This window comes from Camelina sativa, chromosome 13 (genome assembly GCF_000633955.1).
Source record: "Camelina sativa cultivar DH55 chromosome 13, Cs, whole genome shotgun sequence".
Classification (NCBI taxonomy): domain Eukaryota; kingdom Viridiplantae; phylum Streptophyta; class Magnoliopsida; order Brassicales; family Brassicaceae; genus Camelina; species Camelina sativa.
In genome coordinates, this window is record NC_025697.1 from 14,375,024 (window position 1) to 14,395,680 (window position 20,657).

The following is a 20,657-nucleotide window of genomic DNA, read 5'->3' on the forward strand; positions in this document are numbered from 1 at the left end:
AAGTATTCAACTTGTTCAACCACTATTTTGGAGATGAATGAGTTGAATATTATTCAACCCAATTTTGTTCAACCCATTTTTTCAATTTTAAACAACCATTTGCACCCTAAGATTCTTAATGATTTTTTCCGTTATATTTTATATTTTTACTATATTTTAATATTGAGTTGGTCTTCAAATATTTTGGGTTGTGTTCTTTATTATGGTGTTAATTTGAGCGGTTGGTTTTAAAAACATTACAAATTAAGTAAATAGCTTTTTGCACACTTTTTGTGCTAACGACAAGAGAGGTTTAGCAATGCACATTTATTCATTTGGGTGATATGACAATTGACAATTCAGATTTATTTTCATTCTTAGTAGTTTTTGTCATTGAATTGAAATAAGAAGAAGAAAGAAGGAATAAAAGAACAAACACTTTTGTTCTTTTAATTTTTCAATAAATGATTTGATGGTGTTAAATTGACTGAGTTAATAAAATGATATCATATACATCCAAAACATCAAATTCCTACCCAAAAAAAAACATCAAAATTATTTTTAGATATATTTTTAGCTATATTAATTTATCAAAACTTCACCAAATTCTATTTATATTTAACCCCCTCCCCTTTTTTCGACATTTATTATCATAGGGATGTTCTACACTTATACCTACCAATAACACATCATCATCCATGATGGTCTAGATGTATTATCAAATTTTAGTACCATATGATAGGAACCCTTTTCCACATTCATGAGTCTTCTTCATCGGTTCCCACAAAAAACATTTAAAACTGTACCCAACTTTCCAAAAAATGTTGAAATTGGATTTAATTTTAAAAAAAAAATTCGAGCAAACATTTAAAACTGTACCTTCCTATGGCTCTGTGCACATGCAACAACAAAATTATTGTACTATTGATTCAGACGCAACAACAAAATTATTGTACTTTTGATTCATACGCAACAACAAAATTATTGCACTTGTTTCCAAATTCTAAGAGTCATGAGTATTACCACAAGGCCTGAGAGGAACCTTTGGAAAAGATGGTGTCTAGGATCTCAACGTCTTCGGTTTGTCGGCACCTAAAACTATCAAAAACATTAAAGGAGATCTCAATGGTCGTCGATGATGTGGGATCAAAGGATATACACAAAACTTTTATGATGATAAGTCAAATTTTAGAGTTAGATCAAGTCTCCTCTGAGTATGCTCCGACAGACAATTATAATTATAAGAAAACTTGACGATTCGAGATGTTGTTGAGCCAGCTGAGAAATTTCAAATTTAACAAAACTATGTCAATGCTAATAATTTTTATTACACTGTAGAACGACGTTATTAAGAAATGATTATTATTATTCAAAGTCAAGGGTTCTAATCTCAGCTTCTATTTTAAAACAAAATTATGTTTTAAAATATAAAAGGACATCGTTTTGCAGTTTAACGAAAATAGTTAGCATTACTGACTTATGGACATGATTCATTTGGCAAATTCAACGAAAGTTGATAATTAAATTTACTTGGCAATTTAATTCACCACAAGTAAAGTTGACGTTTTTTCAACATTTTTTTTACGTTAAGATTCTTAATGATTTTTTTAGTTTTATTTTATATTTTTACTATGTTTTAATATTCAGTTGGTCTTCAAATATTTTTGGTTGTGTTCTTTATTATGGTGTTAATTTGAGCGGTTGGTTTTAAAAACAGTACAAAATAAGTAAATAGCTTTTTGCACACTTTTTGTGCTAACGACAAGAGTGGTTTATCAATGCACGTTTATTCCTTTGGGTGATATGACAATTGACAATTCAGATTTATTTTTATTCTTAGTAGTTTTTGTCATTGAATTGAAATAAGAAGAAGAAAGAAGGAATAAAAGAACAAACACTTTTGTTCTTTTAATTTTTCAATAAATGATTCCATGGTATTAAATTGACTGAGTTAATAAAATGATATCATATACATCCAAAACATCAAATTCTTACCCAAAAAAAAAACATCAAATTCTTTGAATCAATTTCAATGTGAGTACACTTCTACCAATATGTTAATTTTACTGAACTTACTTAATAAAAAAAAATAGATCAAAAGTGAGCAAAAACCAAGGAAAACATAAGGAAACTATGTCAAAACATAAATTAAATATGAAAAAATTATATTCAAAAACTGAGATACTAGAACAAAAATAAACGAATAGTAAAATAATGTAACAATTTGAGAATATAATGATTTTCTTTTTATTAACTTTAAATCTCATGATTGACACCAATGTCTTACTTCGAATAAACATTAAACACATTTTGGATAACTGTGACACATTATAAGAACATTTCAGTTTGGTGTTAAAGACATATAAAATGTACATCGAACAAGAGGATGAAAATAACTTGTATGTATAAAAGAGTTTGCTAGACGAAATAATATATAGTACATATATTAGCACATACTTATTATATAGTGCTCTCACATTGTTTATAAAGGAGTACAATGTGATGACCCTAATATTTATGAAAGGGGATGAGTGAGTTCAACAAGGAGATTAATGTGTTTACTAGTGTGAATTCACTAAGGTAGTGAGCGACCATTAAAGAAGAATGTGAAAGATCAAGTTTCATTAATAAATAATGGTGATGATACTCATAATAGTTAAAATGAGATCTCCATTGGGGGATTATTGCTTACTACTGGAAATCATTTTCACCATCTTTGTATTTCACCTTATTAATATAGTAAAAAGATTCACCTGGTATATCAAACTTAAAAGATTTCTCCCTCTGCTCCAAAGTATAGGTTAAAAAGTGTTTTTTGTTTCAATCTATAAAATATTTTACAAATTTCTATGCAGATGTTATTTGATATTTTTGACTTTCTAAATTATGCAGTGTTTGATGTTTTTCTAAAAATGATATCTAATATTTACACTTTTAACTAAAATATATTGTATGCACAAAAAAACCTAAAATATATTATATTTTGGAATGGAAGAAAGAAATGGAAAAGTTTTAAATTTAAACAGCGTACTTAATTTTACATTATCAGTTTAACTCGATACTTGATTTAAATCATTTAATTAATATTAACTTTCTTAACTTAAACATTTTATATCCACACTTTAAAACATCTTAGAGCATGTAAGTGGTGGATTATGAGAAGAGTTCTTTTATAATAAAAAGTAAGAATGAGAAATAAGTATCAATTCTCATTTGAAAACATTTGAGAATTTAATGAGAGATTATATATACGCATAACAATATATGATTAGTTTAAATTTTTATTTTTCTGTTAAATAAATAATTAATTATTTTTTTAAATAGTATTTTTGAGAGAATGTGGGAGCTTCTCCAGTGCACATGTATATTTAGAATTTAAAAACATTTCTAGAGGACAATGTCACGTAAAAGTAATTTATTAAGCAACATTAAGTATCAAAGGTATAATATAAAACATCCTTATAAATACCTTTTAAATTGCTATATTCATAATCCACGGATTATATTTACCAAGTTGTACAGGCACCAATACAAGTAGCTTGTAATAAAAGAAATTATAACATCTCTATTCTTAACAGTAACATAAGTACACACAAATCGGCAGAGCATATATAGAGAATCTGAATCTTCCATGGCACAATTATACGCTAGTATAATTTACCTATTTAGACCTTATTTTCAATATATAAGAACCATCCATGCCTGAGAAGGAGACATAAAAAACAAATCTAATTTTGTTCTTTTCTAAAAGTAAATACTGATGGTATTGAATAAGAGATTGGAAATGACAAAAGAAGAAGTACCGGAAACAAAGAATTCATGGAGATTCATGTTTTAGGCGGAGGAGTTCCAGCAAGCCAACCCCAGACGCCACCTGAGCTCTGTTGTTTGGCGTTCATGGCGGCAGCTTGTTCAGACGCAACGGCTCTTTGACGTTGGAGGAGTTCGAGTTCCTTTTGAAGTGTTTCCATTGTCTGAAGCTTTTGTCTTACCTCTGCAACTTCAACCTGCGGACTGAGTTTTTTTAGGATTTGTTCAACATGGGAGAGGAATGTTTCACCATCTCGAGGTTCAAATATCAAATCCGGAACTTACGATTTGGCCTATAAGTTGGAAAGAAAAGTGACGTTCTTAGTAAAAAGGTCTAGATACCTCTAGTTTGAAACACCTTGATTGTTCTGCTGCAAGTTGACTTCGCACAGATTGAAGTTCCTATAGATGGAATACCAAAAATGTTGAACACAACAAAAGATTCTCCAAGAAATTCTCAACTCATATAAATAGCTTATTAGTCGTGTCTGTTTACACATTAGTCTTGGTCAGAACCAAATTTTCAGAAAGTCAATTAACAGGATTGTGTTCTTTGGCTTTTTGGTTTTTGTAAAAGAGAAAGGACAAGAGAGATTCATGAAGGTAATAGTATTGTTACCTTGTACAACTCTGTATTCCGTGTGTCTGTCTCTGCTAACTCTTCCTTTAGTTGGAGAGTTTGTATCTTCTCCTTGTTGATTGATGCTTCCAGTTCTTCCTTCTCGGATTTAAGGATTGTGATAATGCGTTCACTTTTTCCTTCAACCTGATGATATAGTATCCAAAATACAAAGAAGAAAAATAAGAGATGCATTGTGAATTTGTGATCATCTTAGTCTATTTTGATATTCACACTGAGAAAACTCTGACGGGAAGATACCTTTGATCTAGAGTTAACATTATCCATGACAATTTCCATTACTCTGCTTTCTTGGATCACCTCAATCTCAGACTCAATATCTCTAGTTGTGGCGTTATTAACAGCAGAAAAACTATCTGACACAGGAGAAGCTCCCATAATTTTTGATTTCAAGCTTGATTTGTGGCTTGGTTTAAAAACATTCACCTGACCGCGCGCGAATAACAGAATTAACAACCGAGTTGTAAACCAAATCAGGACAAGATGTATTTATCGGTACCTCGCTGTTGTAACTTCCATTGTATCCACCAAAAGCGACGATTACATCTTCGCCATTGTATGAGCTCACAACTAAACTCAATCCCTATCATCAAAGAAACATTTGCAGCTCAACTCTAAACGTTTGGAAAATGAAAAAATGAAACAGGTGGTGTTTTTTTTAACTACCTCGCTAGCGAGAGGTACACGTCCTTGAACTGAAGTGACTACTGACCACGCAAGAGTTGACATATTTAGTACAACAGTCTCAGATGCCCCTGTGGCAAAGTACCAGGAAGTATCACAATTAATCACACTGTACAATAAAAACGAAACAACTATCAAGCTTTTCCCTAGGAAAAGTTTCAGTATGTAACATAAAGAGCAACAGATGCGGGGATCAAAACGCAGGGAAGAGAAAGAGATTTCGAAGGAAAAATGTAAAAACATACCGCTTTTGTTATCTCCACCAGTGGTGGACCACCACCAACAATATACCAATTTTCCCCAATTATCACACCAGCGTGTCCAGCACGTGGAGTTGGTGCTTCACCTTGTTGTGTATGTTTTGACCACTCCATCTATAATATGGATCAGAATCTGTCAAAAAATCGGACAAAGAACGTTACTAAAACAAAAGAAATCTTGTCATACGGTTTGCAGATCAAGGACGTGTAGATCATCAAAACAAGTTGCATGGGATCCTCCACCAAAGATTAGAAGGTAACGCTCAGCGTGCACTGCAGCAGCATGATCAGACCTTGGAGTTGGAGGAGAACCCCTACAAGTTGTTTCACGTTATAAATTTATAATCTAATCTAGCCTTCAAAAGGACCTGACTTATTCAAAAGTGAAAATATAATGCAGAAACGTCATGAGATCTTACAAGACATCTATCTCATCCCAGGTCATGGTATCTAGATGAAGTATATGCAGATCGTTCAGAAGCAATTTCTTTGCATCCTGGCCCCCAAATATCACCAAGCTTTTTCCCACAAGGGTTGCTGACTGACCTCCACGCGAAATCTGCTTGCGAGAGAGAGTGCCAAAAGTAGTATAAATTTAAGCAGCTAAACTACATGCTCAATTTCCAATATTAGAAAGCAGATCAACAAATTGGGTTCAGAATGCAACTTAACACCTGAATATATGACGAAGGGCATAAGAGAGAACCTTTTCAGTTTTTTCTTCCAGATGTTCAAAAGTTTTTACTTACTAGATTGAAATATTTCTGATATAAGGATTAGAAAAATTGGGATAAGAAAAGTTTTTACCGGTGGCTTCCCGTATGTCTTTAAGATTGACCATGAACAGCTTTGCAGATCAAATACCTTCACTGTGATGAGAAAACGGAAGAAAAACTGATGTACAAGAACTGGTATGCTCCACATAATAACAACTTAACCATTCAAAAGTGTTTAAACTTTTACCTATCATGGATTCTGAGGGATCATTCATATGACCACCGACAGACAATAGCTTGTTTTCCCATGGAATCTATAACACACAAAGAAGGCCAGCATGAGGATTTCACCAGGAGGCAGGAGATTACTGTACATTTCCTCAAACCTCCCCATGATATTTCAAGGCTAGCTAGAAAACGAAAGAAGGGAAGACCGAAACCAAATATACGTCAAAGTACTAACCAAAGAATGACCAGCACAGTGAGTTAGTTTTGCTGGAGATGAAGTTTCCTGTGATTCAGTCACAACCTTGGTTTCAAATCTAGACCAGGTCCAGTTTTTTAAATCTAGAACCTTTATTTGAAACACCATTCACAGAAGACATGCTTCCAAAATGTCAGCAGAAGTGTCACAGAAATAATGGGAGAAGGGTACTCGAAGGTAGGTAAAACTGAAACCAATTACTTCGTTTAGACCAGTTACTGCTGTCAAAGAATGCTATAAGTTGCTTACATGAAGATCACCTAGATAGCGCCCGTTGTGGTTTCCACCATATATATACATCTTATCTTGTATAACCGCTGCTCCATGCTGCAACGAGTATAATAAACAAGAATTTGAAAAGAGAGAAGAAACACGGAAAGATCGTTTTCTTTCATGTCACACGACAGAGTGAAATCAAATATTACCTCATACCGAGCTTTTGGTGGGTGACCTGATGTTGGTGGTGCAGTCCACTGATTATACACAGAAACAGTATTTGGGTCTTCCAAAACAATATCTTTATCTTGGGTTTCCGTCAAGCGCCCATCCTCGGTAGAAATGGTCTTAGTCTGACCAAATGAAGCTCCACTCTCAAAACTAGGCTCAGCCTTTGTGCTCTACGGACAGATAATCAATTTAGTAAATGAGTAAGATACTTCTCTTTAGGAAAGGAAATAAAAGCCTGAACCGAGACATAGAATGGTGTTATATACAAGGATCAAACAATTCAGACAAGGCATTGGTATCTTGGTAGCAATTCATACAAAAACTGAAATAAGATCCTATGTGTAGGTGATGAAAGTGCTTAATTTGGGGATCCAAAACTCACATTGATTTGGAAGTCTACGACAGGCTCTGAAACAGAGTTAGATGCCATTGGATACCAACCAGGATCTTCTTCCTTTTTACAAGTGAGAAATAGGAAGAAATTAGCCTATGATCAACAAGTTAAAGAGAAATGAGCATACAAATCCTCTGTTGGTTACCTCTAAGATTTTCACAAAGAGACGCATTGCCTCAATGGAGGGCATGGTTCCAAGCCCCTGCCAACTAGTAAACAAGTACTTCTCTTTAGAAAGTTTATAAGGACCACGTTCTGTGCTCACTTTTCATAGAAGATATTCTAAAGGAAATGAAGTCTGAAATGTAGATCTGTCTTTGCAAAATAGCATTCTCTAAGATATATATGAGTTTCCCTGAGATGTCTCACCAGCAATTTGCATGCATGCTAACATCAAGGTAACCTGTTTCATTTATTCCCCTTGGATGGAGATACAAGTCCCACATTTCTACATACTCTCTAATATCTTACATCTACAATACTTGTTTCTGTAGCCCTAAATTCATGAGACATATTGATCCTTGTACTCAGGATAGCAGAGTTATTGTTTGACAGAGACAAAAAAAAAAAGTGAAACTAACCTTTTCCATTTGCTTAGCTCTACAGGATTCCACGCACTAGGTTTTGGAATACTGCAAGGTCCTAGAGTAGCCTGTTTAATTACATGTCAAGGCAAAAAAAGGTTCAAATTCATCACCTCCGATCCCAAGTATAGCAATGTTTCCATTTTTTACCAACGTTTGATTCATATCTATTTTGTAGCAAAATTGGTTTAAATCAGCATATTGGAATTGGAATTGGAATTGGCGGACCTGCTGGTGCAACGCGTAGAGAAGCAAAGCGGTATCGTTGGAGAACCTGGAGCTCAGTTGTTTCAATGACGACGAAGATTGAGATCCGTCGACGAGGCCGACGTAAGATGCGGCGGCGTAGAATCTCTCCGGGTAAGAAAGGCCAGAGCTCGCTCTCACCATGCGAGCCATTTTGTTCCGTTGATGGGAGGAGATTTGAGGAAGAAGCCAAAAGAAAAAAGCAACAGTTTCAATACTATTAATTAGCGTCTTTGTTTATATTATTAGCGGCACCATCCATCAAAGAACACCAAGGACATGTTGCTATTTGCATGCCAAACTCCCAATTTTTTTTTTTTTCTTTTTTTTTCACAACAAATATAAATTCTAAGGAATTGTTTTATTAGCTTAGGAGAAATTGTAATGATCAGGCTTGATCTTGATGCATGCAAAATATAGTAACATGTCGGCTTAAACTCATCATTTCATATCTTTATAATGCTACGTCAGGAACAGAACATGCATGAGCCTATCTATATCTTCTGTGATTTGATTCAACACATATGTCTAATGCGCCTGTGATGCGCAAGAGCATCGGCCACCGTGGCTGTATAGTACCTAAGCAGCCAATATAACTGTCCCAACTCACTCCAATTATCGAACCAGAATGAGGTTTGCAACCCACTGTTCCTTTTTTTATCTTACAACCAGAATGACTGTTGACTGACACAAAATTACATCAAGTTTCCAATTCATAGTGATCTGTGTATCTAACCATCATGATCTGTGTATCTGACAAACCATTTGGAAGATTGTTGTGTACTCCCGAAACTTAAAACTTAAATGGTAGTTTTGAATTGGGTTTAAAGGTTTCATCGACATCTTCAGAATAAACAGACTTTTTGGGTTGACATAAACTTCCAATATGAGATTATTCAGATCTATTCAAATTTACTAGTAAGAACAACAACATGGGGAGAGGATTTTCTCATTTAATAAGATTAAAACTAACCAACGTGCCAAGGGAAAATTGCAAATGGCAGAAGGAGGAATTTAACCTATCGGTGCCTCGTTTGGTGTAGCACTGGAGCTCCTGTGTGACTTGTGCTTTGACCTCTTCTCCCGTTTCTTACTACTCCTGAGGAAATTGAATAGAGAAGAGCGTCATTTGCAACTATGAAAGATGTAAAGTGGTTAAAAGATTCAAAAGTACAAAGGTTGATGTACTCGTCATGTGAGGAACTATGTCCTAGGCAAGATTTTAGCTTCCGGTTAATATGCTTCATGTCCTTGTCAGTTGGGCAGTTGTAGTTCTTTACCTGAAAAAAAGAGAGAGAGCATATAAAAAATCTGCCTTTTAGATATGGTAGTTTCATTGTGTCAAAAAAAGAAGAAGAAAGAGATATGCACGTTTCATTGTTCTGTGAAAATTTGAAAGTTAGTGCATACCAAATATTCAATGTCATCAAGTAACTTTGTAAGCTCTGAAGTCGTGTGCTCAGAGTTAGGTTGAGAAACAATGTTCTCTAGGTACCTGCACAAAATGCAGTTTAGTTGAAAATCCAACCTATTGAATATCATCGCAGGTTCTCTTAAGCCAAATGGTTTGTAGAAATGGCTTAAAAGCTTGTATATAAAGAAATTAGAGGCCAGGAGATTAAATATCATCGAGATGGATATGGAAGAAGAGAAATAACCTATCAAAGTCAATCACTCGAAGAGCCCCATTTGCAATACGTAAAGACGCCAACGCCAACTGCAAGGACACACATCTAACAATTGAGAAATAATTCAACACTTTGTGATACTTGTTTTGTTACATATGCGGCTATGCGCAAAAGAAACAAAACTACTGAAAGAAGATACATGGTGAGTCTTTTAAGAAAAAGCTAACTACTATATTATAAAATATTAATCAATGCAGTTTTCACCTATATACAGTATCTGTAAAAGAGAAAACAAAGAACCATCATGTCTTGATTAGCATATCTGAGCGTTACTAAAATATCCCAAACCATGAGTTCAATTAGGTTCTTTGATGGGTTACTAATTTATTAGATATCTTCAATCTGATAAAGAAAAAGAAAAGCAAGGGAGACAAAAGAAAGTTTCATGCCACCTGGCCAGGAGGAAAGAGGAGAGGAGCATCTGTGAGGATAACTTTATCAGCTACTGCTGTGGCAGCTTCGAGCAAACTCTGCAGAATACTTGAAACGTTATGCCAGTATGAGAAAATGAAACTTTAGTAAGGCCCGTAAGTAAAACGACTTGCAGTTATGAACCCAAGTTCAGTTACACATGTTATAAAACTTAGTAAAGGTTAAGGGAATATGAAGAGATTATACCTTCAATTTTTGGATTTCATCATCTCTAACTTGAAGAAATTCCTGGAAGATGATAGGATGATGTCACTTTTCGAAACAACATAACAAGAATGAAAAATTACACACACCGAATAAAAGTATTAAAAAGCTTCAATTTCCTATTATGGCTCACCAACTTCTTCCCTTGAAGAGAACATTCAGAATTTTGCTTGCAACAACATAATTTCAAATCAACTCATTCAGAGGGTCGTGATGACATAAGAAAAGCTACAAAAATTTAGTCAGGCCAGATTTACCTCCATGTTGTTGACAAAACCTTCGATTGCACGATACGGTGCATAAACAATCAGATCAAATTCCAAACTCTGCACATAAAGCCAATCTAATATGAACAGAAGAATAGAGAAAGAAGAAGGATAAATAAACATAGGGAAGTTGCAACAGATTAATTGATTCATATCATGCCTGAAGAACAGCCATCTCATACTTGAGAATTATGAGGTGATCTTGATTAATCCCCTTTCCTATTTCCTCAGCAGATACATGGTTCTCCTCTATTTTACAAGACGCATACACACAGGTTAACCTGTTCAATGAAAGGCAACAATTAGTCTAAATTACAACATTGGACCAAAGGGAAATTGACTGCCTAAAAGAGCCTGTCAGAGATATAGAATGCTTAACACAATTTGATAAAAAAAAAAATTTCAAGCTATTATCTTAGGAAAAAGTAAAGCATTTGACCATTTTAAGGATTTAGAAGAACTATACATTATTTCTTTTGGATGATGTTGCATAACAGACCATTGCAGATAAAATCTTTTAAAGTATTGAAGGGCTGTTGCCTGCAAAATATTAGAAAGAAAAACATGAATACAGAGAGAAGTATTTTATTTTTAACTTCATAAAAACTTCTATCTCAAAGAGGAGTAATGCACCTGAATCTTGTGAGGAAATTTAAAGGCACTACACACTTCTTGGACCTTTGCCTCATAATATGCTCTCATGAAGCGTTCTTCATCAACGTTCATAGGCTTAAGCTTCTTATCAGCTGAGAGTAAAGCAGCAAAACACAACATACTTAAAAAACTTCGACTAACAAAGCTATAATGATACGTATGAATACATTGAACGAACCATGCATAAGAAAACAAAAAAGTTAACCTTGATCTCCTGCATCAACTTTATCTTTAGGATATGTTAGTGATCCACTGGCATCTACTTCAACTCGGGTTGTTCCACACTAAGAATAAAAATTAAGTTAAAAATCTAACATGAATAGAGACTAAAGTTCCATATCAACACAGTTTCAGCACACCTTATCCAGCATTTGCACTGCCCTCTGGTTAGCAGCTTGATATCTCTCCGCCTACATTTACAACATTACAGCTTAGTTGCAATACCATATCTACACAAGAAGTAAAGATAATAACAAGAGCACGCATAATTAGGTGACAAGAGTTCGAGAAGCTCGCTCTAAGCCTCTAATGCTCGAATAATCAGACTCTCTTGCGTCAAAAAAGACGGAAAAACAAAAGAAGCCCTTTAAATTATCTGTTGAACAATGAACAACGAACAGTTTCACTTCCATTTAGCTTCACATTAGCCCAAGCAAAACAAAAACACACAGACAAAGGTAATCTATATGATGCAATCAAAGCAAAGAAAACCTTAAAGATGAACATAAAATTCTAAAATTTTACGAAGACCCTCAGAAACTGATTATAACAAATGATATCGTAATTGCTTCTCTTAAACCAAAAGTGATCAGAAGAAGGAGAATGGAAAAAGAAAGCAGATTACCAGTTTCTGGGGAGTGAAGATCCACTTGGCTCGTTGTGTTGATGTCTGGAAATCCGCCATTCTTACTGAGTGCTCCCCAACGAGTTCCAATAATTGCCAAGTAAAAAAAAAAAAGTACTTCTTTGGGATCAAATCCACACGCTGTTGATCGCAATTATCTTTCTGAAAAACAATCTCCAATAAAAGAAGAGATTTTTTAGAGGTCGAAACGTATAGCTAAACGTAGAGACAGGGTAAACAACATTCAACAGAGAACACGCACGATCAAGATGTACTGAAAGATTTGATTTTAAGTTGAAGTTCTCTAAAGTTGCGGTCTTTACAAAACTAAAAGTTGGAATCAAATCACTAACAAAGAGAAGAATGCTACAGAACACAACTAATCAGGATAAAGAGATCGTTTGAAGGAAGAAGGATTCAGAAAAGTCTTAACCTTTGGGAATTTCGAATTCGAACAAGGAGGCGAATAAACAAAAAAAAAAAACGGGATGAGGGATTCAGTGGGAGGACCGCCTCAATGAAACATGCGTTCTTCTTCCGAGACGAGACGGTAGAGCCAGATAATGCCTAATTACAGATTTGTATTCGCTGGTTGTGTGTGCTTCGTTGGTCAAAAGCAATAACCCTAATCCCTAAGTGATACCCAAATTTAAATTTAATTTTTAAATTTATTAGATGAATTTTTCAAAATGTTACTTGTGTCTGCGACTGTGTGTGTGAAGGGTTTAAACTAAGCCTTAACCCTTAAGGTATTATTTTGGGGCTTTTATTAGGAGTTTTTAATTTGAAGGCATATGTATTACTATTTAATGTTGACTCTAAATAAAATTGTACGAGAAAATATAATGAAATTCAGAATTCAACCAAAATATCCAAAAACACAACTGAAAACAAAAATTAAGAAAAGTTGAAACTCTTATCATGGTCGTAACTGAAACAGTGAAAGTAAACTGATGCCTAATAACATTGTATCCTTCCCCTCAAACTTTCTCAGTCACAACACCTGCATCAATTGAAAAATCAGAATTAGTGATGAATTTTCTTATCTATAAAGTAATAAATAAAAGTTGATGGGGTTGAATATACTCAATGGGACTGTCACACTCTCTACTAATTTATTAAATTAATAATAAATAGTATTAAATATATGTATAATTCTTTTTATGTTAAAATAAAATTATCAAATAAAATAGAAAACTATAGTATTGTCTTTACAATTCTTAAAACGTGATTTTAAAGAAAATTTATGATTTTCGTCAAAAGTTTGTACATTAGTTATTGTAAAGCAACCTAAACTCTTAATTTAAATGTCTAAATAACAAAAGAAAAATATGTATTTGATTTATATTTTGCCCTAAAATTAATTATTATATAGAAAATTAAGAGGGAAGTAATCGTATTAGACGGGTTATAATCAAATTAGACAGGTTTAATTGGATAACCGATGCTAGACAGTGATTACTGATTAATCACTAATCGAGGTGGAGAGGGTGGGCTAAATTACTAGGATGCTAGATTAACACTCAATCCTATCTCATTACTAGAATGACACAAATTTTATGTAAAAAGACTAAAAACCCTTCAAATTTTTTTTCAACTTTTTAAAAGAAAAAAAAACGAAAAAAAAAATATAATGTACAAAAATATAATGTTTAAAACTATGATTTAAAATATGATCTACAAATAAAATAAAAATAAAAAAGGATTTTAAATAAGTTTTATAAAAAAATTATAATTTATGAAATATAACTAAAAATATAATCTATAAAATTTTATTAAAATATGATATATGAAATTATAATAAAATATATAAAAATATGATGTTTAAACATTTTTTAAAAAACAATGTATAAGAATATGATGTTTAAAACTACTATCTGTATATGATTTATAAAAAAAAATATAATGTATAAAATATGATTTAAAAAATATAATTAAAAATATTTTGTAACATATGATTTATAAAAAATATAGAGTATCAAATATGATGTTTAAAAAATTCTTTAAAAATATGATATATAAAAGTTTGATGTATAAAAATATTATTTTTGTAAGAAAAAAACTGTCATAATATAAAACAAATTTGTTGTCACTATATCTAATAAATCTGTTATCAAACATCAGATTTTCTGAAGCAAAAAAAAAAAAAAACTGTCATACCGTAAATAAATCTGTAAAATTAGGCAAAAAAATAATTCATCTAACCCTCACATTTTATGAGTTAGTTTAGTAATTAACCTCTTAATATGGGTCAATCTAGTTTTTTTCCCTATATTTTTTGGATCATAGATATATATATTTAAAAAAAAAAATCAAACTGACCGAAGAAAAAATAACTACCTCAACGATTGCATGAAGCATATTTAACGGAGAAGAAGACAAAACTGAGAAAGAAACAGTTCCAAATTTACAGAATCAATGGTTAAACTAACTATCAAGAGCTTTTAGAGCTGTTCAAATTTATTAACTAACTATAAAACTAAGCTTACCCCCTCTACAATCCAAACAATTAAATCTCATATCAACATCTTCTTCTTCCACATGTCAGGTTAATTATATAGAACACAACTGTTTCATGTTCTTACAAGAGCCATGATTTGAGTCTTGATCCATCCCATGCAAGTCTGGATCTCTCTGTAGATTGGCATGTTCTGTGGACACCGTGGCTGCAAGCCAGTTACTGCTGTCTCCATCAGCTGTGCCACATCCGCTGGTGGGTAATGCTTCTCTGTGCACATCTGCATGTCGATATAACACAAATAAGTTCAAAACCGCAACCGCATGTAATTTCGATCTCAGTCAAGTGGAAAAACTTTGAATTCTTGATTTAGATTTAGACTTTCAATTTACCTGAATCATGAGCCAAGTTGCAACACAAGAGGTGATGAGCTCTGAAGGTATTTGCGTTTTGTTTTTTCCTGATCCGTCCTCTGATGCCAAACCGTTAATCGGCTCTGCTGTGTTTGAGGGATGATGATCCAAGCTTCCATTGGTATGCTGTTGATGCTTGATACCAGAAGACACTATAGAGTTATCTAGTGGCTGATGTTTGCCAATTGAGCTTAAAGCTTGTTGGACCATATTCCCTGACTCTTCGTTGTTGTTGTTCTTCCCCGACAATGCAGCCTAGAACCATAAATTGACAACAATTTAAAAATAATAAAAAGATAGTTTTGTTTGCCTTTGGCTTCTCTGTATTTAGAGTTTCTGAATTCTCTTGATATATATTACAACTACCTTCATAGCTGCATCCACCAATGCTTGTGCTATTGACTTTGAACCACTGACAATTTCAATCATTTCTGGCTCCATTTCCTGGAAATGACAATTATGACAGTTGAATTTCTGTAGCTGTTACTATTAGCAATGAGCAATCCAGATATTGTTTTACTTTAACCGGCACAAAACGTGACAAATATGTCTATACTTTAAAGCTGAGCAATCAGAAGACAGTTTCCTGTGGTATAGCAGATTAACTTAAAGCTTATTTAGTTACCTACTATACCCACAAATAAGGCATACAGATTCATTACCTGCGCATCTGAAGTACGCTGCAGTGTCAGAGGTCGTTGAATTTCAGTTCCTCTTTTTTGGCTATTGGTTGTGACAGATTGATCAGTAGTGTTGGTTGCTAACACTTTATCAAACAAAACTGACTTCCTGATATCATCCTGCAGAGAATTATGGAGTTATGCACAGAGTTTACCAAAAGTATATGGAAAGAAGGACCAAGATCAAAGCTTTGACGCACGAGTCAAACGCCCGTCTTTGTTTACCTGTTTCGAATGAGGATTCATGGAGAAGTTGACATTCTCAAGCACAGAAGGAGAGAACAGAACAGATGCATCAGAGTTTGAGTGTCTGTTAGGCTGTGCTTCTTTGCTTATCGAAAAGCACTTATCGATTTGCTTCCTCAGACCCTCTGGCATGTATTCCAACGGATTTAAAGGCATGCAGTCAATGTCCTGTCAAAAAAGGGATTTATTAGATCATCTGAGATTTACAAAAAGTAGACAGACTATATATGAATCACAAAGAAGTAAATTGTGTCAGTCGAATTGGTATAGTTTGTGATTTACCATAACTAACTCCACGCCCGATTCATCAAACAGAACGTTGCACTTGTTATGATCCACAGTAAGAATCTTGCCATCACGAATTTCCCGCGTCTTAGGATGGATGGCAATGACTCTATTCCCGACTGATAAAGGCCGGGCCAAATCTGTATGAAGCACTTCCCTAGCACATCCACGGAGCTCTGTATAATGCTTTCTCACAGATTCACGATATTGTTGGAGCTTATCCCGCTCGTCCTGTAGGAATCTCTCAGAGAATCTCCGAGGTCTTCCGAGGGAACTGGAAAATAGAAGAATGAGTAACCTTTTCAAATCTTTATATTTCCATCAACATACACAGAAAAGTTACTAAACCTTTTAATGACACTCCATTCAAGACGAGTAAGTCTTGGAACATGACCAAGCNTTGTGTCAGCCGAATTGGTATAGTTTGTGATTTACCATAACTAACTCCACGCCCGATTCATCAAACAGAACGTTGCACTTGTTATGATCCACAGTAAGAATCTTGCCATCACGAATTTCCCGTGTCTTAGGATGGATGGCAATGACTCTATTCCCGACTGATAAAGGCCGGGCCAAATCTGTATGAAGCACTTCCCTAGCACATCCACGGACCTCTGTATAATGCTTTCTCACAGATTCACGATATTGTTGGAGCTTATCCCGCTCGTCCTGTAGGAATCTCTCAGAGAATCTCCGAGGTCTTCCGAGGGAACTGGAAAATAGAAGAATGAGTAACCTTTTCAAATCTTTATATTTCCATCAACATACACAGAAAAGTTACTAAACCTTTTAATGACACTCCATTCAAGACGAGTAAGTCTTGGAACATGACCAAGCCCCACATGATTTAGATAATCAGTGAACTCCATCTTTGCAAACCAGGGATAGTCAATAGCACTGTAGAACCATTCAAATATGCACCATCGACGTACCAATGGATATGACAGACAAGTCGAAACTTTCTCCTGTAAATGAAATAAGCAAATTAAAGACCAGATTTTGGATTCGTATAAGAGAAATGAAGTTAGAGACTCTACCTTTAGTAATTCATATTCTGAAAACTTTTTGCAACCAAGTGGCTTGTCATGAGTGGTTTCAGAAGATATAGCTCTTTGTTGTAAACTTTTCTTCAAACTCATCTTACGCCTGTTTGGAGGTTTCTGTGGCAAAGTCACTGGACCCGAACCTGAAACTTGTGTAGCTGTCACTACTGCATCCGGTCCAGTTATTATCTTATCACTAGTTGAAGAAGGTTCTTCCGAGGTCTTTGCAGTTTTCAGCTGTTTCACTGGACCTTGACCAGAACGTCTTGCTCCGACCAGAGTCTTCAAATTATCATCTTCAGCCGATTCCTGCAATGCAATAAACAAAAAGCATGAGAGGACACACAAGCTATATACAAAAATCAACAAAAATTACTAAAGCATAAGCAGCTTTGATCGAAAGAAAATTTTCAAGGATCCTAACAATTACATTGTAGACAAGCAACCACAGATCACAGAGTACGGCTAAATTCAAGCCAGAAATTGCAAATAGGAGAGAATAAACGCGGATTTTGCATATATATAGATTTCAAAATACCTTAGTATCTAGAGATTTTATCTGAATAGACTCTTCTGAAGCTTCTGCATCTAGCACCTGACATTCAATGTAATTTGCATATAGTTAAGTGATGCACATAGCAACGACGAGATAAATAGAAAATCAAAGAGAAAATTGTCTTTCAAACCTTTGTTTTACGTTTTCTTCTTGAAGTGCCAACATCAACGGATTCCTGCACGGACTTTGGTTTACTTTTATCGGCGGCTGAAATTGCATGTAAGAGACTATCTTCTGGCCCTGCTTGTTTTTCTTTTTCTCTGTGATGGCTTGTAGACACGGTTTCCAGAGTGTTAGATTGCTCATCCACGTTGTTCGCTATTCTTTCTTCTTCCCGCTGTGCAGATGATTCTGGATCCAACACAATAAAGTAGAAAATATAAAGAGATGAAAGGTGAACATATATTTATTAATGGGTCTCTTCTTTTACCCGCACAATATACATCTTTAATGGCACAACCCCAGATTAATAAAAACAGTCAATGCTAACCTGATTCCATCAAACCCGTTGGAGCCAGTGCAACTGACACATCAGCCAATTCCTTCAGAGCTTCTAATCCATCATCATCACTTCCTTCTGCTTCTTCAACTCTCACATTTTTTCCTTTCTGGGGAACCTCCGCGGAAACAAGTCCTTCAATATCCATCAACAATGCACTATCTCTATCAGCAGCTCCCTTTTTATGTCTCTTATCTCGACTTATTCTCACACTATTCTCAAACATGGAACTATCATGGTGCTTGAATTGAGCTTCCTGTGCTTGTAACTGGCAAAAGCAAAAACAGTAGAAATGTGTTTTCAATGGATCATGACTACACTGAAAAGAAATGACAATAAACTTAAATTTCTAGAGCTATAAAAAGTACCCTTTTTCCAAGCCTAAGTGGTGTGCTATCACTGAGTTCTGTTCTTCTATATGGAGAGCCTCCTCCCCTTCTTGATGCATCATCATTAGCATCAAGTTGTTTCTTGGCTCTTTTATTTGGTGGAGTAGAATATTCTCTGTTATTCCTCTCGCATGTAATTGCTACAAGAACCCGAGGTGTACGTTTCCCAGTGGCGCGTTGCCTTTTTTCTGCATAAAAAAAAAGGAACAAATTTTACGTTCTTGAACATTAATTTGTTACTCTGACACAGAATTCCACGAGACATGCTTACGCTAGAAATGCTCTGAACTAAAAAGTAAAATAAAACGCAGCTTGTTGTTCATTTTCTCACCAATATAAACCGCAGAGCAACAATCACTTGTTTTAGCATCTTTCAAACCATAAATTTTCAAAACACAATTTGGGGGAAGTAATGATTGTACCATAAGCTTGTGTATGCTTCAAGTGTGAGAGGCATCCTTCTGCTGATGCAATTGAATGTGGTGGAATAACTTCCTCTTGAAAATCACTAGCCTGAACTTTAGCACGTTTGCGCTTCTGATTTTTCCTCAGTACTCCAGAAGCATCATGGTCTTCTCCTTCACTTTCGCTCCCCTCCTACAAAAAAATTACCATAAGCATGTAGAAACTGGACCACACAACTTTACTAAACAGACAATCTGACCCAACCAATTAGCCACATCTCTCGTTTTCATGAAAAATATATATAACTAAACCTTTTTTTGTAAATGTGATTGACTATACTGGGTATGTACATTAATAAACTCTTCAACTTTCCACCTGAATTTTCAAGGAGGAAAGTCAGTTGACATGAAATTTAATAAAATAAACTACTCACCATGACGCTGTAATGATCAGTCATCATTGCAATGAGGCCAGCTACAGACGCAGTTCCCTCGGGCAAGGATAAGTATGCCTAGAAGAAAAGGCAAACCAAATGAATGATAAGGTATTCAACTATTCATTGTTTAACATAATGTAGTTCTAAAGCCTAAGGCAAATAATTTCCATCTCAATCTTGTACTCATCATACCCGATTCATAGAAAAGAGAGCTTCCACCATCTCAACAGACCGGTTGTTCCGGACAGCAGCAGCTACCTAAAGATGTTTCCAGAGAAAGAAGTAGTAGTCTTAAGACTTTGGAAAAGTCATACAAAAAAAAAAAAAAAAAACACAGTTTACCTTTTTCCAGTCTCCCACATGCTTCCGATAAGAATCATAGAAACGCTCAAGCTCTCCTTTGGTCCACTGAGGTCCCAACTTGTCAGTCAGTTTCTTCTTCTATAATGAGAAGAAACACCCCATAGTCAACATACAAGTGAAGGAACATCTGATTCAGCTTTTCAAGAAACCAAAGATACAAATAAGAGCGCAAATAGAAGAAGAGAGTCTGTAAAATTAAAAACTCACTCGTTGCTTGGTTTTGGTGGAGCTCCCAACATTGATATCTGGAGAAGCTTCACTGATGAAGCGCTTGTTCACACTCTTCAACTTCCTACTGGGCGCCATAATAAACACTTGATTCCCCGATTTCTTCTGCCCAGTTGATTCCAACGAACCCGATCTGATCAAGATACGACGTTACAATTGATTTAAAGAACAAAAATTTCGCAAAAACCCCAAATTTCCAATTCCCCATCAGTACGTCGATTGAGAGAGTTATAAATTCAAAAACTTTACTCACAAATCTCTAAAAAAAGAAAAGAAAACAAAGAATCTCCCCAAATCGGAATTCAAAAAAAAAAAAAAAAAAAA

The 20,657-nt window shown here is 34.7% G+C and overlaps 2 protein-coding genes and 1 pseudogene across 3 annotated transcripts in view; all 3 read right to left on the minus strand.

The window, feature by feature from the left end:
• Nucleotides 3,693-8,568, minus strand: LOC104736752 (annotated as a pseudogene).
• Nucleotides 9,038-13,006, minus strand: LOC104736753 (cyclin-H1-1). 2 transcript variants are annotated; one of them, XM_010456806.2, is made up of 14 exons: nucleotides 12,766-13,001; nucleotides 12,333-12,494; nucleotides 11,848-11,898; nucleotides 11,694-11,772; nucleotides 11,468-11,580; nucleotides 11,301-11,374; nucleotides 10,995-11,115; nucleotides 10,826-10,894; nucleotides 10,551-10,592; nucleotides 10,325-10,402; nucleotides 9,903-9,961; nucleotides 9,655-9,739; nucleotides 9,433-9,524; nucleotides 9,089-9,343 (listed from the first exon to the last, which is right to left on the minus strand). In XM_010456806.2, exons 2-14 carry the CDS (start codon nucleotides 12,390-12,392, stop codon nucleotides 9,259-9,261), a joined length of 1,008 nt encoding a protein of 335 aa, XP_010455108.1. In that variant the 5' UTR covers nucleotides 12,393-12,494; nucleotides 12,766-13,001; the 3' UTR covers nucleotides 9,089-9,258. The 2 variants fall into 2 exon arrangements, with proteins under 2 accessions (XP_019090025.1, XP_010455108.1); XM_019234480.1 differs by having other exon boundaries at nucleotides 9,038-9,524; nucleotides 12,766-13,006.
• Nucleotides 14,681-20,657, minus strand: part of LOC104736754 (protein ALWAYS EARLY 1-like) — a 7,058-nt gene continuing 1,081 nt past the window's right edge. The window contains exons 2-18 of the mRNA XM_010456807.2: nucleotides 20,313-20,466; nucleotides 20,085-20,183; nucleotides 19,935-20,000; nucleotides 19,740-19,817; nucleotides 19,324-19,498; nucleotides 18,881-19,089; nucleotides 18,504-18,780; nucleotides 18,144-18,364; nucleotides 17,996-18,052; nucleotides 17,452-17,766; nucleotides 17,201-17,379; nucleotides 16,850-17,126; nucleotides 16,109-16,297; nucleotides 15,866-16,003; nucleotides 15,570-15,647; nucleotides 15,183-15,458; nucleotides 14,681-15,070 (exon numbers count right to left, since the gene is read on the minus strand). Of these exons, the coding sequence (XP_010455109.1) occupies nucleotides 14,906-15,070; nucleotides 15,183-15,458; nucleotides 15,570-15,647; nucleotides 15,866-16,003; nucleotides 16,109-16,297; nucleotides 16,850-17,126; nucleotides 17,201-17,379; nucleotides 17,452-17,766; nucleotides 17,996-18,052; nucleotides 18,144-18,364; nucleotides 18,504-18,780; nucleotides 18,881-19,089; nucleotides 19,324-19,498; nucleotides 19,740-19,817; nucleotides 19,935-20,000; nucleotides 20,085-20,183; nucleotides 20,313-20,411 (2,898 nt within the window). The 5' untranslated portion in view covers nucleotides 20,412-20,466 and the 3' untranslated portion in view covers nucleotides 14,681-14,905. The remainder of the gene's footprint in view (nucleotides 15,071-15,182; nucleotides 15,459-15,569; nucleotides 15,648-15,865; nucleotides 16,004-16,108; nucleotides 16,298-16,849; nucleotides 17,127-17,200; nucleotides 17,380-17,451; nucleotides 17,767-17,995; nucleotides 18,053-18,143; nucleotides 18,365-18,503; nucleotides 18,781-18,880; nucleotides 19,090-19,323; nucleotides 19,499-19,739; nucleotides 19,818-19,934; nucleotides 20,001-20,084; nucleotides 20,184-20,312; nucleotides 20,467-20,657) is intronic.